Source organism: Xenia sp. Carnegie-2017, unplaced genomic scaffold (assembly GCF_021976095.1).
Source record: "Xenia sp. Carnegie-2017 unplaced genomic scaffold, XeniaSp_v1 HiC_scaffold_21, whole genome shotgun sequence".
Classification (NCBI taxonomy): domain Eukaryota; kingdom Metazoa; phylum Cnidaria; class Anthozoa; order Malacalcyonacea; family Xeniidae; genus Xenia; species Xenia sp. Carnegie-2017.
The window spans coordinates 7608504-7622036 of record NW_025813484.1 but is presented as its reverse complement, the minus strand read 5'-3'; the positions used below and the strand labels follow the sequence as shown (position 1 = coordinate 7622036).

The 13533-nt window shown below is 35.0% G+C and overlaps 2 protein-coding genes across 2 annotated transcripts in view; both read right to left on the bottom strand.

Moving 5' to 3' along the window:
- Position 1: 1 nt before the first annotated feature.
- Positions 2-2535, bottom strand: LOC124443507 (polycomb group RING finger protein 3-like). The gene is made up of 10 exons (XM_046993960.1): positions 2142-2535; positions 1851-1948; positions 1674-1779; positions 1460-1565; positions 1329-1384; positions 1178-1237; positions 978-1100; positions 795-880; positions 464-562; positions 2-389 (listed from the first exon to the last, which is right to left on the bottom strand). Exons 1-10 carry the CDS (start codon positions 2188-2190, stop codon positions 210-212), a joined length of 963 nt encoding a protein of 320 aa, XP_046849916.1. The 5' UTR covers positions 2191-2535; the 3' UTR covers positions 2-209.
- Positions 2536-2620: 85 nt separating this feature from the next.
- Positions 2621-13533, bottom strand: part of LOC124444239 (vesicular glutamate transporter 1-like) — a 33525-nt gene continuing 22612 nt past the window's right edge. The window contains exons 7-12 of the mRNA XM_046994827.1: positions 5673-5762; positions 5159-5277; positions 4650-4805; positions 3777-3909; positions 2977-3215; positions 2621-2870 (exon numbers count right to left, since the gene is read on the bottom strand). Coding sequence (XP_046850783.1) covers positions 2754-2870; positions 2977-3215; positions 3777-3909; positions 4650-4805; positions 5159-5277; positions 5673-5762 — 854 coding nt within the window. The 3' untranslated portion in view covers positions 2621-2753. The remainder of the gene's footprint in view (positions 2871-2976; positions 3216-3776; positions 3910-4649; positions 4806-5158; positions 5278-5672; positions 5763-13533) is intronic.

The following is a 13533-nucleotide window of genomic DNA, read 5'->3' as shown; positions in this document are numbered from 1 at the left end:
ATACTATCATGCTGATTTAGATTTAATTCATCTGTTTTCCTACAGGTCAATGTTAAGTAAAGTGTTCTTGTTCTTTTATCTAGTTAACATTACTTGAGTTTGGAAATGATAAGAGTCAGCCTGAACATCACTTTTCTTAACACTTTCCTTGTTCCTCTCTAGTTTATGCTCAGTATATATCACTGAGACCATAATACAAAAGCAATGGTTTACTGCTGTCCTGAAAACGAAATACATGTGAAAAGCAGAGTAAACTTTGAAGATTTCTCAGAATAATTAGATTGATAATTCTTAAGGTGGAAACTCACCTCTTCCTCGGCAATTGTTTCTTTTATAAACTGCCAAGTTAAATCTGATCCCAGTTCCATATCATTACAAATTATTCCAATCTTAAAAATAAAGTACAAGTAAAAGCTCTATATTTGATTGACTCACATCAACATAATCAGTTGTATACTGGTACCTGATTTGCAGCTTCAAGATTCAATTTCTTTGCTAAGAATGCTTGAAGTAATCCAATTGTCACCTGATTCGAGCAACGGACAAATTTTCTTTTCAATGGCTGCGATAAAACCAATGCATATAGCATGTTAGAATTGGCAGCATAATATCAAAACAAGCTCTTTGCCTAAACTACTTGAGTGAAATTAAGCAACCATTTGTATTCAAGTTTTTTCTATTGTCAACATGAAGTGAAAAATGTGATGCTTATGTTTCCTTGAATGACTTAAGTGCAAAAGTGAAGTTTGCCTTAAACTGTCTTATTGGACTGTTGTATATTGAATCTCTTCTACCTCTATATCTTCAAGTGTGAATTCATCAACACTAAAAATATACATAATGATCGATTTCAATATATCATGATCAAGTGTCAATGAATAAATTTTTCAACTGCAGGAAATTCGGTATTGATCACCAACCTTTTCATTTCAAGTTGCATGGTAATATCATCATTCTCATCTTCAATGTAGTATTCTAGTATATTTTCAATAGGTTCTGTGCTTCTTGTACTTGTTGTGAGTGTGATTGAGAGTAGGTACTTTCTGCTTTTGTAACTGTAGTATGATTAATTTGAGGTCTCTGTATGTCTGGTTTTATCACTATAGTAATCAGGATTATGATCATTAGAATTATCAGACATATAACAACACAAACGAATGAGAATACACTGTTGAACCTTTGTCTGGGATGGCGAGTCCCCTGCTTTTGTAGAAAACTATTCGCCGTCTTTCTTCAGCTGAGAGGAATAAAATAATATATTGATCTTTTTAAGTGGTATGCATGTAAATTGAAAATCAATGTCAACAAATTGAGGAAAAAACATTAACCTTCTGCAAAATCAGGTACCAGTTTATTAACTATGTCCTGAAGAACACAATCGGTTCTGGAAGTTGAAAAGCATAGGATCAAATTTTGCCCACCTCTGGTACTTAAATGAAAATTAAATGGTTCTCCTTACTTAAGATTATACCAAGGATTTGTTTTATGCACAAGCTCGTGGCATAGTGGACATTTGTAGTTGCAACGAACTCTCTCAAAATGCTTCACAATACAACTTCTACAAACTTAAAACATAGCCAAGTGTGAAAATTGTGCCATAATCACCCTCTAACCAATGATGGCAACATAAGTGTTGGACTAGCAGTTTGTGAAATATGTGACAAAATACTAACTTGAATGTAGACATTCAGTTATTGTTGTAGCATCAACTAAATATCCTTGGCAAACTGGACACGTGATGTGTGGATTTAGCAATTTGATTTGGATTGACCTTGGTTTCTAAACACAACACAAAGACAACTTGTAGTTTCGTGAAATCCTCCGTTTTTAAATAAATGGTTATAGTTCACCAGTGCTAATTTGTCAAATTCTTCCTTCCATTTTTCAGGTACAGTTGGTATGACTTTTCTTGATCTTTTCCTCCTGAATTGCTTGGTGGACATCAGAACTTAACATAAAATAATACATCATTTGATACAGAGGTAAGTTTAGGCAACATAGCATAAGTTGTTGTGGAACAGATTTATGCCTGACCTCTTAAGACAGACATAGTGGCTTGTTTGTGTTGTATAAAATACTTAAAAAATATCAACATTTATAGCAAATATTCCATAGTAAAATAAAAGTTGACAATTCTTTACCTTTATGGTTGTCATTGACATTATATCCGTCATTTTGCATGTGTGCCATGCTTGGGCTTAGCTTGTAAGATCTTTACTGACCAACATTTGCAGTCATTTTAACTGACTTGAATAGCATGAGTGAATGGCTTTTATGATTTAGTAAATTTGATCAAGGCACCTGGATTAATCATTGATATCAATGACATGTACCTAGTGTTGCTGACAAGACATACACCTGTTTTTTTTGACAAATTAAGTCGAATGACTTAAGTCATTCATTGATTTTATTACTGTCTCTGTTTACAAATTTTTAAGTCTCTGTTTTGAAGATTGCAAATGGGTGAAATGAGTACAAGAAGTGTATGGTCAGTATGAATGAATGTCCCAAAATTACCGATCACGTGACTAAAACATCATATCCAAGTCAGTGGATACTGGACTGCTGCTGCACTGCGGTGCACGTGGTGTGCGACTGTGCGTGCAAAGAAAAACAACTGTACTGCAACAAAAATTTAATAACTATTTTCTAAATATTGAATGTTATAGTGATTAAAAATAAAAGAACGATGAATTATAAAACATAAAAATGCTCTGGGAGGCCACAGAGACTTTAGAAAGTGAGTGAACGACTCAATTATTAGCCCATGGTTGTTTTTCTGACGAACCAAATACAAGATACAAGAGCATTCCAAAAACCTCGATGGCAGCCGTGATATAGAATACAATTGCCCATTGATGATGAATATTCTACAAGAAATTGTAAGTTATTTTTATACTTTTACTAATGGCTAATTGCATGTTTAATATGCTATTGGATTTAATTGAAATGTTATAAAAGCTCATTTATTCTTACCCCGTGCTCTGTAAGACTTCCAACCACTTCTGGTGAAATGAAACCAGTGATATTACAAGCAAAGTTAGAAATACCCATTAATACACTTGAATACTTTGGTGCAAGCTCAACCAAGTTTGCTCCTGGACCACTTGCGCTAAAGTTTGATACTGTAATTGCTATGGTTGCTATGACAATAGCAGTTGAGGCATTAGATGCATAAACCATGGCAAAGATAAAGACTCCGCCTATTCCAGCACCTAAAGTATGAAGAGAACCACGAAAATTCAATATTGGAGAATAGATACTGTCAATTTCACCTTGTGTATCTCTAAAATAGTTTTGAGTATTCATTTGAACATTCAAATGTTTATTTGTTAGTTTGCATCTTCAAACTTACAGAAAATGATCTGATTGGCTAACATATATAGATATTGACTAATCAGATTATCTTCCGTAAGTTTTGAACATGCAACTAAAAAGAAAACACTTGAAAGTTTGTAGGAATATTCTAATGTTCAAATGAATGTTCCAAACTTCTTTCAGAAGAAAGTTAAAATCAACATTATGTTACCATGAAGTTTCATGTCCATTTTAGTACAACTGCTAAGGGGGTGAGTAAAATTTATTTTAAATAAAGCTTAGAAATGATGTTGGTATAATATTAAGCAATAAAGTTACTTCTCATAATGATGGTTTATGCAACATTTTATTCTCGTTCCCTCAACCACTTCTCGCAAGAGTCAACACTTTTTAAGAGAGTCATATTAATTATTATGATTGCAAACTTATAACAAAGCATGTGGTAAAATAAATCTTACCAAACAAATAAGAGAGTTTTCTGGCATTTGTTGTGCTTAAATATTTTCGTTTTCTCAACATATCTATGAAAAATCCCCATGCAGGTGTGAGAAGTCCTGCTACTACATAAGGAATGGAACTAGTGAAACCAATCTGTATAAGAAAAAAAAAACAATGATATAAGTTCATGATGTTTTTCAAATCATTTTCATTTACTCTTCTCATTAATCTTATCTTACAACTTGTTTTTGTTCAATTTATTGCATGCGTAGGTCTTATTTCCAACCATTTGAGCTTATGACAAAACAATTTAATTGAGGTTATAATAGAAGGTTATTTTCTTGAAAAAAGGAAATTTAAAAAATAGGTACACAGAGCATACATGTGGGTAGCCTAAATTTGCTTGGAGATGTAACTGATTTTTGCAAAGCTAGCATTTATATGAAATCCTTTGTTATTGGTTTAGACAACTGTGGGTTGTGAAACAGATGTGGATTGTTGCATTCCTTTAAGTCATAGCATTACAAATAGCGTTGCTAGGTTTAAATTTCCATTAATACATCTTTGTTAAAAGTGGTTTAAAGTACATTTGTTCAGTTCTTTGTTTATTTATACATTCAGCCTGAACATAGAGATCAATAATACAGATGGAAGCTGATTGGTGGATTAGCTGTTTTCTCCTTTTTATATAATTAAAAACTTGTATAATGTATAGGTTATGTAATGTATAGCTTAAAAACTACACATTACTCACATTAGTACCAATTCAATAAACATTTTTGTTCCTTTGAAAGGGGCGCTATGTATAAACTACCGTAACATCTACATGATCATGATTTTTGCATTAACATCATGCTTTCAATGAATTCAATTTTCATAAAAAATCCACGAACCGTTGTTATATCTAGTTTATGAACATCGCTGAGATAGCTTGGAAGTGAAAACATAAATGTGTAGAAACACCAACAATCCATGAAGACGGGAAGTATGATCGCCCAAACTCTTATCGATGTGAGCATATGTCTCCATGGAATTTCACGAAATTTCAACTGTAAATACACACATATGAACTGTTATGTTACAGATAAATAGTTCTTTTCGATCTGTCATACTTTGGAACCAATTAGTTTCACTACTTACACTGTTTTATGTTGTCAAGTGAATAAACAAATAGAATATGATAAATAAAGAAAATAAAATAAATATGTTGTGTTGCAGATAAGTAGTACTTTTTTGATCTGTCATACTTTGGAACCAATTAGTTCCACAACATGTATTGTATTGTGTCACGTCAATTTATGTTGTCTAGTGAATGAAGAAACAGAATATGATAAATAAATAAAGAAAATAAAATAAATATTTAAATTTAAATAATATTGTTCAGTCATTTTAAGATATTTACTTTAGTTGTCCAGTGTTTTCCAATCTTTTGTATCTCAGAACGAGATATAGTAGGATGATCGGCTGGTTGTTCCACCCCCAGATACAGCCAACATAAATACCAGAGGACTCCTTGAGCTCCTTCAACAAATGAAAAAATGAAAAAATATTTTCTCGTTTAGGTGCAACAGCTAGAGCAACTTTTTAACTTGGTTTGCTAAGTAATCATCACTTTTGTTATCTTCAGTTGTTTTTGTTTTTGCGAAATACGTCATGATTCAACAGGCAGTGTTGAAAACACAGGCAATTCCCCCTTCCATCGAAATGGCTGAAAAAATATTCTAATGAAATATCTGCCACGCAAGGGGATTTTCCCTGTTTTCTGCACTGTATGACTGGCGTTTTAAGGCACTTGAACGAAAGCAATAAAAGATTATCTTCTGTATGCTAGTATTCTCTGATAATTGTTTTATAAATTTATGACGTAATGATTTATTTTCATTAGATCCTTGAAGAAGCGATGAACGAAAACTTACCAAAGAAGTAAAAAACGGACGGCCATCCGTATGAACTACCGGCCAGAAGACCACTTATTGAGTTCGCAAAAACTGTTCCCCACAGAAGACCTGCATGAGAGGATCATGGGTAAGTTTTTAAATTGTTGACGACGTTTGTTTATGCAAGATGTAGAAATCAAAATCTACTCATAAAACAGCGCTTTAAATGTTTTTGACGAAATCACAAATTTCGAAAGTACGTAACTAAAGCTCCGTTGCGCGTGCAATTTCACCAGCTAGCGCTGCAAATTAATATAATATTGAAAATTATATTGATTTATCAGATGCACATACTTTATATGTATCTTACGAAAGCATTTATGTACAACATAAATGACTTCATAAATTACGATCATTCAATCACCTGCATATGAAAAGGTGACGAAAATACTCCTTTCGTAAATAGGTGACCATTTGCTTATTAAATCAATGCTTGAACTCGCCACCAAACCCTGTGGAAAAAAAATCACATCATGTACAACTTCATGTAAATATCGAGATTTTTCTTCATAAAATGAATGGTTTGAACCCGGGAGTATCGTTACATGTTTGTACACGTAGATCATCCAGGTTAGTAAAGTCCTGGGAAGAACTGTTCTTGGTGGTGTTGACTGACGTTTCAAAAAACCTTAGCGGTGATCATCTTCAAGTGCTGTCACAGTCAACATCAACATCAACATTCCTTCTCGAGACTCAACTAACCTGGACAATCTACGTCAACAAACATGCAAAAAAATTTCTTGCTACTTCCATAGGCTTACCAAGCAAGGAGGGCAGCCAAATTGTTAGACAAACCAGGTTAATCGAGCAATTTTCGATTGGACTTAATGATTGTCGTACATTTAGGCCAAACAATTGACGAAAAATTTTAGCGGATATTCTCGTGGCTATCTACACACTTTCACATAAATGCCCCAGCATTAACTATGTTTAAAACGCATTTAGTGAGTGACTATGAAAACTTGAATGGAATTTTGCTTAAGATAAAACTATCTTATCATGTGCATGCTGAATTGTTTTGTGGAATAAAACTGACTAAAGTCGTCGCAATTTAAAGGTATATATAGCACATTCAACGACTAAAATCTCATCTCTATAGTTTGCTACACACTATCAAATAAGCTTTCATAAAGCTAAAAAGTTATACCTTACCAAGAATGCACCTTCCAGTACCCGTAGTACTATGAAGGCACTGACGTTCGCCCTAACGATCAGTGGTGTGAAAAGCGTAAGAACCGAGGAGCCAAAAATTGCAATACCAAGTAGAAATGAACTGCCATACTTTGCGCAAAGCAATCTTGCCGGTATTTGAAGAGCAGTATAGCTCCAGTAAAGGGACGCCAGAGTTGTACCTGCAAACGTCTATCATTGTTACCAGTTGATTGCATCTGATATGACATTTTATTACATGGTGCTAATACATGCTGGCGGCATTAGAGTACTGCCATAAGCAATATTAGATGAATTTAGTAAACTTCAAAAGTAATTTCTTATTACAACATACGAATGATTCCGCGACATTGTCACGAGGTCAAATAGATTGTTCGCCACCACACAATGTTAAGATCTGAAGCAAATCATTCCATTCTTGTGCACTTCTACTTTTCTTTACACAACCTCCCCTCCTGTATTGTATTTATCTGTGCACAAAACTCCAATTACCCACAGCAGATATATTTTCACGTGCATTCAACGAAGACGACTTACCTTGAAGTTGTGTGCTCCAGTGGAATTCTGGCTCCTTAAAGAGATAAATGGGACATTAGTCCGTGGTTTTTACCGTAATGCTTTGTAAAATTTCCTGACTTTCACAGACTATTAGATGAATTACAAACGTACTTGGCTGTGTATCAACTACCAGCGTACAATACCGCCGCCACATACTAACGTACTTGGCTGTGTATCAACTACCAGCGTACAATCATGCTGCCAAATACTAACGTACTTGGCTGTGTGTTAACTACGAGCGTACAATACCGCCGCCACATACTAACGTAATTGGCTGTGTATCAACTACCAGCGTACAATACCGCCGCCACATACTAACGTACTTGGCTGTTTATCAATTACCAGCGTACAATACCGCCGCCACATACTGTATCATTTGCGAAGGAAAATCAAAATTACCAAAGCTGTGATGAAAAACTGAAGCAGTAAACAAGAAGTCGAATTTGAAGTCTAAATCTAAACTTTAGCTTCTCATCTATATGTACGTATGGATAAGAGACGGCATTGCATTCTTTTCTTACCTCGTCTCTTGATAAACGAGATTCCGTTGTGTTATGCTGGTCATCTTCTCCGTGCGTCATTGCTACAATGGTCACGTTCACACACATCCTTATGCAATACATGTTGAAATTAGCCAGTGCAATCATAACTAAAATTATGAAACGCTTAGGGATTGCTTAAAATATCCGTATCCCAGTGACTGGTCTTGATATCCTAGTTTGCGTTGTCGCTTCTCCGTCACTTATTTCACTGTTGAAACGGGTGAAACGATTGTGTTATTACATGTGGATGGAAGGGTTTGATGGGATAAGAAAGGTTCAGCGCATGCTCAGCTGTTAATCAACCATCAAGTTATTTTCTATTGGATTCTAAGCGCTTTAATTGTGTAGATGAATAGAGAAAGTGAAAATTTTGTTGATAAAAAGCACGCTTCGTGGGACACAGTTCAACTCGAGTCTACTTCACTGATGGCGAATGTGAATGGACGAATAGAACATGGATATAAATAATACCTAATGACGAAAGTCTTCCGTTGGAAGTAGCAAGTTTTTAAGCTATCAAACTAACGATTTCGTTTATCCTGAATAAATTATACAATAAGCATGTTCTTACCAAAGTTCAATTTCTTCATCGTGGTGTGCCTCGCCATCCGATTGTGGAGATAAAAATCTATCCATTTTGTCATGAAGTTTTTTCGATGGTTGGTAAGATTCCTCCGTGAGAAGCTTCGTTAAGTCATTTTGGTTTTCCTCCTCAATTTCACCTTCAGAATTCATTTTTGATCAACTGCTCAATGTTAAATTCAAAATTGAAAATATTTTAGATGCGCAGGACTTAGCGAAGTACATAACTTTTTGTAGATTGTCATAAATTGTTATCGTCTTACCATTTGACAATAAACAAAACTTCACGGCAATAAACAAAACTTCACGGCAATAAACAAAACTACACGGCAATAAACAAAACTCCACGGCAATAAACAAAATTCCACGGGTCACGGCGGAAGTGCTATCTCGGTGGAAGTACAAGATCAAATACCAAATCATCGCCATATTGCCATCGCGTAGCCGTGATCGTTGTTTATCTTTGCTTTGTAAGAAAGTTTTGCTCAAACTGTGGACAAGAGGTCGCAAGCACTTGGAATTTGTTCGAAGTGTGGTTTCTGTGAGTTTCTGCTGATGATGTTTCATATTTTAATATAATTTAAAGTTTATTTGCGTTTCTTTGTTTGTTTTCAACATTTCAGGTGCGCCATCGACCTCTTCCGCTTCGACGTCCAGTAACCAGAATAACAGTTGAAAGTAATAATGATTCAGGTAAAGTTTTGAATTTATTTTGATCATTAACGGCTATTTATACTTAGCTTTGTCCCTTGTGTTGTTTTTGAATAATTTATTACTCAAGAAATTCTTTTATTTTTATAAATGCATATATTTTACATTATTGTTTATTGTTCTGGTTTTATTGACAATGCTTGGAGCTGTACTGTTTTAGCACAGTATACGCTTATCAATGTTATTATTATTATAATTGGGACAAACCACAGTTTGAACGGAGAATCGGCGAGGTTTGGAGATTTTTATGATTTTACACCAATACAGTATACCACGTGTTTGCTGCAGACAATTAAATTTCAAAAATTTTTCTCGCTGGCAATTCTTTCAATTCCGATTATTGAAATGTAACATAACGGTAGCCCGAAATTTTCACCTCAGCAAATAATTCGAGTCAAATTTTAATTGCATTTACGCGAAAAGCAAAGCATTTGTGTCAAAACCAAAATATTTATGTCAAAAGCAAAACATAGTAGTCAAAATCATAAGACTTCTGTCAAAAGTAAAACATTCGCGTAAAACCAAAAGAATTCTGACATAAACATGCAAAGCACACTTGAATGTGCCCTCAAATCAATGCTACTCCTTATCCTCAAGTTTTTCGTCCTAATGTAAAAAGAAGGTTAGTTAACATCTCAAGAGTTTCAAGTAAATGAAAATGTTTTTGGACCGCATTTATACAGGAGAGGAAATTCGAACATTGCTTGAACAGTCATATATATTTTAAGATTTGCAATCTGAAAACAGTGAGTAGTTTACTGAAGAGCTTAGAGAAGAATTCAATGAGAAAGCGACTATAAATTACTATTTTAGTTGTGGGTATGAGTACAATGAAATCCTTGGCTTTTTATCGAAGCACCACAGTTGTAACATGAGTTACAGTAGACTTCTCAGACGCTTGAAAGATTATGGTCTTCAGCGTCGGCATGTAAAAGATTATCCCAACTTCGATAATACATTTCAGAGGGTTCTGACAAGAATAAGAGAGCTAGTTATTGGTCCAGAGAATTCCATGGGCTACAAAGCGGTTTGGCATTGTCTGTAAATGGAAGGACTGAACGTTCCAAGAGCCATTGTACAAAACTTGCTTAAAACAATGGATCCAGAAGGAACAGAGCTTCGAAGGAAACATCGTCTTAAAAGAAGAGTATATAAAAATCCTCGACGTAATCAATCATGGCACCTTGACGGATATGATAAATTAAAGCCTTGGGGATTTCCAATTCATGACGCCATTGATGGTTCAGTAGGAAGATACTTTGGCTTAACATCACCCGTTCCAACAACTTACCTGACAATGTTGCACGCATGTTTGTCACAGCGATTAGAGAATTTGAAGGCTGTCCAGTTAAACTAATAAGTGATTTAGGGACTGAAAATGGGTTAGTGGCTTCTAGTCAGTTTTATTTTAGACAGACGATTGATGCTCACAATTATGTTGCTTCACCGCAAAATCAGCGTATTGAAGGTTGGTGGTCGTATTATGGTAGACTTCATGCAGTTTGGTGGAGAAATTTCTTTGCTGATATGGAGTCACAGGAAATTTTGGATACATCAAGTGAACTTCACATGGAATGCCTATGTTACTGCTTCGCTGACGTTTTACAGAGGCATCTTAATTTTATCAAGAATCATTGGAATAAGGTCAAGACATGACACCGTTTCCGGAAGACTGAATTCACTTTTTTTCTCCCAGAGCAGCACAATGGGGTCGAGAATTTGATTTTGAAAGTTCCAAACGAAGAAATCGTATACGTCGAACAACATATTTTACTTCAGCAAGTATTGAATGAGTACCAAGAGTATTTTGATTACGCAAGAACAACACTTGCACTTTCACAACCAACAAACTGGGAGGAAGCATTGGCATTGTATAGGACTCTTACTTATGTTGCTACTTGTGACGCATAATTGTAAATAACCATTTTTTTGAACTACCTCAAATCATTTCAAACATCTTAGTACCAATGTTAATTGTAAATAGATGGATTTAAAAACATCAAAAACGTTTTTTAAATTTTTTCATGTGCAACACAAAGTATGAATTTAAGAAGAGCTCGTTGACTCCCTGCAGGATGCTTCTTATTCATCACGATTAAGTTATCACACAGCTCTGGTGAGAAAAATGTTATGCAGAAAGAATGCATTTTTCTTTTGAATTATTGTTACTTATATTAATGTCGTTGTGGATATAAAGGACGTCGAAAATAATAAAAAATAAACCAATTTGTTGACATGAGTCAATTCTTTTTTAACACAAATTTCAACATGGTTGAATCTTGTATGCTCAATGATTTTTCAGTTTCCTTAAAATGGTTTTCCTACTCCTAAGTTTCCCGATTCCCAGGTTGCCTTCAAGAACTTAGGCTCTTTTACAACTTCTGGCTAAATGAGTGTCTAAATTCATTGGTGCCGACGCTATAGCAGTGCACCATCGACTAGATCGTTCAAAACGTGATGTTATTTGTCCAATCGGAATTGATATGCAGAGGATAATTACTCTTCACTCCCTCGAGAAACTCGTTACAAAATTCGTTGCATTTCGAGATTAATGTTGCCCGCGCTTAGTTCCAAGTATGTATAACTGAGACTACGTTAATTTACACTTGTTGATATAATTTTAAAATGTTTATTTCTTATAGAAAGTTTATCTAAAAAGGTTGATTTTATTTTAAAAGGTTGAAAGTAAAACAAAATCATTATTATCACTACTCTCATGATCAAAGCCTAAATACACCAGAGATATTTAACCGCTAAATATGTTAAATATTGAGGAGTTGTAAAAATCTAGTTGTAAAAAATGAAAGAATACCTTTTCACTCACAATTGTAGTGATTAAAGACAGATACGGTGCTGGTGTGGCACATAAACAGAGTTGCCCACAATGTGGTTGTGAAAGTGAGATTTTGAGGGCTGGTGTTTACAGTTCAGCTAGTGGTTGCATAAGTGCTTAGAGGATGAAACCTTCACTTGCCCTGAGTGTATTTATTCTGCTGAACACAAAGGTATATAACTAGGAAAACAGCAATTGACGCAATTTTATTAATGAAGTTCAGTTATTTAGCTACCACTCACTAGAAACTAAAGAACAAATTTTATTGATTTACAGAGAACATATCAATTCCTACTTTTCTTTTATCCAAGATCACTTACATATTTTCATGGAGGTAAATCTGATGTACCATTCTGAGGGAAGATGGAAAACAGCAACCACCTCCCCCGGGCCTGCCGGCGGCACCGGACTAAAAGCTTTTAGTACTTGTGTACTGAAAGCGATTTTGAAGAAAGTGAGAATCATGATATCAGTCAAGATGAAGAACCAGAGAGTCTTGATGACCTCAACGATTGCGATCTATGCTCATTCGAACCAGTAGCAAAGAAACAATGTGTAATAGGTGATGATGAGATGATAGCTATAAAATCCAGACAAGTCTGGACGAGGAGTACGTACGTCCAGACCAGTTCTCCCCAAGGCACACACAATTGCCTACCAGTGAAAGTTTTGTGAACCATTTAAGCAAAGCTGTTGATGACACCGAGCAATTCTTCATCATTATCAGGAGAGGCACCTCTTTGACAAGAATTATCAATATATGGAAAAGAGCTGCAAAAATTTCACCTAAACATAAATTGGTTGTGCAATTCTCAGGAGAATGTGGTACAGATAGCGGTGCAATATCCAAAGAATTTTTGACTTTGGCAGTTCATGCTATTAAAGAAGAGTTGTTTCCTGGTGGATGTCCCACAGACTCTATGCTTAATGTGCACAATGGCACTTTTTTACTGTTGGCAAAATAGCTGCCGTAAGTGTTTGTGCAAGGTGGACCACCACCAGATTTTTTCCATTAATCTGTTTACAACCTTTTTACCAAACCTGTTGATCTCAATAAACTTACTGATGATCACTTCACAATGAAGAACTCTGAACTTTTACAACAGATAGAAAATGACCCATTGACATCTCAAGATGTTGTTATTGACCATGGATATAGTGGAATGATTGATAAGGAACATATCAGGGACATCATTGGCACTGTACGTGTTAACATAATTAGTCGGCGAATGGTATATCTTGAGGATGAATGAAAATGTTTTTGGACCGCATTTATGCAGGAGAGGAAATTCGAACATTGCTTGAACAGTCATATATATTTTAAGATTTGCAATCTGAAAACAGCGAGTCGTCTACTGAAGAGCTTAGAGAAGAATTCAATGAGGAAGCGTCTATAAATTGCTATTTTAGTTGTGGGTATGAGTACAAGGAAATCCTTGGCTTT

Excerpts from the sequence above, each read along its gene's own strand:
- LOC124443507 (XM_046993960.1), bottom strand. The coding sequence starts at position 2,190 with ATGGCACACATGCAAAATGACGGATATAATGTCAATGACAACCATAAA. Across the intron at positions 1,385-1,459 it reads AATCCTTGGTATAATCTTAA|AACCGATTGTGTTCTTCAGG; the intron begins GTAAGGAGAACC and ends TTCAACTTCCAG. Across the intron at positions 563-794 it reads TCACACTTGAAGATATAGAG|CCATTGAAAAGAAAATTTGT; the intron begins GTAGAAGAGATT and ends GTTTTATCGCAG.